This window comes from Salvelinus alpinus, chromosome 13, assembly GCF_045679555.1.
Source record: "Salvelinus alpinus chromosome 13, SLU_Salpinus.1, whole genome shotgun sequence".
Classification (NCBI taxonomy): Eukaryota; Metazoa; Chordata; class Actinopteri; order Salmoniformes; family Salmonidae; genus Salvelinus; species Salvelinus alpinus.
The window spans coordinates 24,291,817-24,294,438 of record NC_092098.1 but is presented as its reverse complement, the minus strand read 5'-3'; the positions used below and the strand labels follow the sequence as shown (position 1 = coordinate 24,294,438).

General features: G+C 40.2%; 1 protein-coding gene across 1 annotated transcript; it reads left to right on the top strand.

The window, feature by feature from the left end:
• Window positions 1–250: 250 nt before the first annotated feature.
• LOC139537433 (autophagy-related protein 101-like) lies at window positions 251–2,292 on the top strand. Its single transcript, XM_071338705.1, has 2 exons — window positions 251–898; window positions 1,051–2,292. Exons 1-2 carry the CDS (start codon window positions 647–649, stop codon window positions 1,450–1,452), a joined length of 654 nt encoding a protein of 217 aa, XP_071194806.1. The 5' UTR covers window positions 251–646; the 3' UTR covers window positions 1,453–2,292.
• The last annotated feature ends 330 nt before the right edge of the window (window positions 2,293–2,622 follow it).

Genomic DNA, 2,622 nt, shown 5'->3' with positions numbered 1-2,622 from the left:
TGAACTGCTATTCCCAGAGTGCATAGCGATATCTAACTAAAGTGCTTTCATCTATACTCTAGTGGGTTTTCCCAAACTTTAAATTCTATCTTCAAATACATTTGAATTTCTAAGGAAAATCAGCGTTTTCATGTAGAAATAACTGCAATTACATAGCTTTTATTGATCGTTTCTGACTTATAGCTGACTTGTATCTTATACACGTGTTACATTGCTGGGGTATAAGAACGGATACAAGGTTCGGATTGGTCCACAGGACTTTCCGTAGTTTTCCCGATGTGTTTACAGAAGTAGTTCCTCCCCTTTTTAGTAGGACAGCGAAATTGCAGTTTGTGTGTCAGCATGTTGTTATTAATAAATACTTATAAAGAACATAGCTAGGAACAACACATTTTCTACACATGTTGTAATATTAAACAAGTCAGTCTAAAAGTAACGTGTTCTCTTGATAACCATCGAGTTTGCCACAATGTTTGATGCGTTAGTAGTTAGTTAGCTACTTACAATAGCTAGCAGTAACGTTAGCTAGCTAGCTTGTGTTGATGTTTAGCCCAGTTTTATGGAACGTGAACAACAGTTGAAGGGTGTGCTGGAATAGCGAATTCCCCCATATATTCCATCTGCCTCTGTGGGGAAGCAGATCACCATGAACTGCCGTTCGGAGGCTCTAGAAGTGTCGGTGGAGGGAAGACAGGTGGACGAGGCCATGTTGGCTCTGTTGCACACTATCTTATTGCATCGCAGCACTGGGAAATTTCACTACAAGAAAGAGGGCACCTACTCCATTGGTACTGTTGGCACACAGGACATTGACTGCGACTTTATTGATTTCAGTTTTGTTCGTGTTTCTTCCGATGAGCTTGACAGGGCCATCAGGAAAGCAGTAGGAGAATTCAAGGTAGGCCTATATGATGACTGATTGTTTGTTGAAATGTATAGATATTATCCACTAAAACGTATAGCTAGATATTATATGGGTTATGTTATGTATAACCATACTTGTAATTTATTGGCATCCATTGACCTCTGGATCTATATTGTGCTTTACAGGATGCCATGGGCAATGGGACGGATGGAATGGGACAAATCTCACTGGAGTTCTACCAGAAAAAAAAGTCCCGCTGGCCTTTCTCTGATGAGTGTATTCCCTGGGAGGTCTGGAGCATCAAGGTCAATGTCGTTAACCTGGCCAACGAGCAGGAGAGACAGATCTGCCGGGAGAAAGTGGGCGAGAAGCTGGGTGAGAAGGTGATCAACATCGTGGAGGTGATCAACCGGCACGAGTACCTACCCAAGATGCCCACCCAGTCAGAAGTGGACAATGTGTTCGACACCAGCCTCAAAGATGTCCAACCTTACCTGTACAAAATCACTTTTCAGATCACTGATACGCTGGGCACCTCAGTGAGCACCACCATGAGAAGGCTAATAAAAGACACCTTAGCACTGTGAGGGCACCTCAAAATGATGTGCATCTTAAAACATGGCTGTGGGTAGCCTGGTTCCAAATCGTTTGGGCTATCTTGTCAACTCTTATGGTTGGGATCATAGGATGACCATAGAAGTTGGCAAGAAAACACAAACAGATCTGGGACCAGGCTAAATTGTGGGCCTTATTGACTATGAGATGTAATTGCTTCATTGACATGGGCATTTGCAGGCCCATGGGTGTCTTAACTATTAGTTAGTATGCTAGAAGTACAACCACCCAATGTCTAATCAGAAAGTAAAATCACTTTATTTTTTATTTTTTTTATTTCACCTTTATTTAACCAGGTAGGCTAGTTGAGAACAAGTTCTCATTTACAACTGCAACCTGGCCAAGATAAAGCAAAGCAGTGCGACACAAACAACAACACAGAGTTACACATGGAATAAACAAACATACAGTCAATAACACAATAGAAAAAGTCTATATACAGTGTGTGCAAATGAGGTAAGCAGTGTGTGCACATTTGTAAGCAGTCATTTTACAATCCTAGTTATCTATCCCTACTCTTTCTCTAAATGCACTTGTCAACACTGAAACATGACCTTTCACATCCGATAGTACAGAGTATAACATTGTCAAGTACCATTTTTGCTTTTATGTTTTTTGTATGAACAAAGTGCTACAAGTAACATGTCTGTCTGAAGCAGGTTTTCATTTAATAACTGCTTTATGGAAGTTTTAATTATCTTTTCAAGTAATTTTAAAGTAATTTTCTGATTTATGTTTGATATTTGCTTCTAAGAAAATGATGTGAAGAAAGATGTTTCACTTTTGAAAATAAAATGTATCACCTGAATTAATTTCACATTCCCAATTGTTATTTTAGAAAACCACCTGCTACTGTGCTTACTGATGTTAAGGACAAGACAGACCAACACGGACATTGGTCGTTCGTGGTGGGTTGCCATCCTATTGCCTCTGACCACAGAACCTCGTTAATTATTTTATGATAATTTCCTGACTACACGTTGAATCGCCACACTTTATTGACACCCAGCAGGTGATTTACTGCAGACGGCCAATGTTCTTGTTGGCCTGTCTTGTCCTTTACGGGTTCAGATTTGTGCAGTATACTGCATACCAAGCATGCATCATCAGACAGGTCAACTTGCAAAGATGTGGAAGAAATC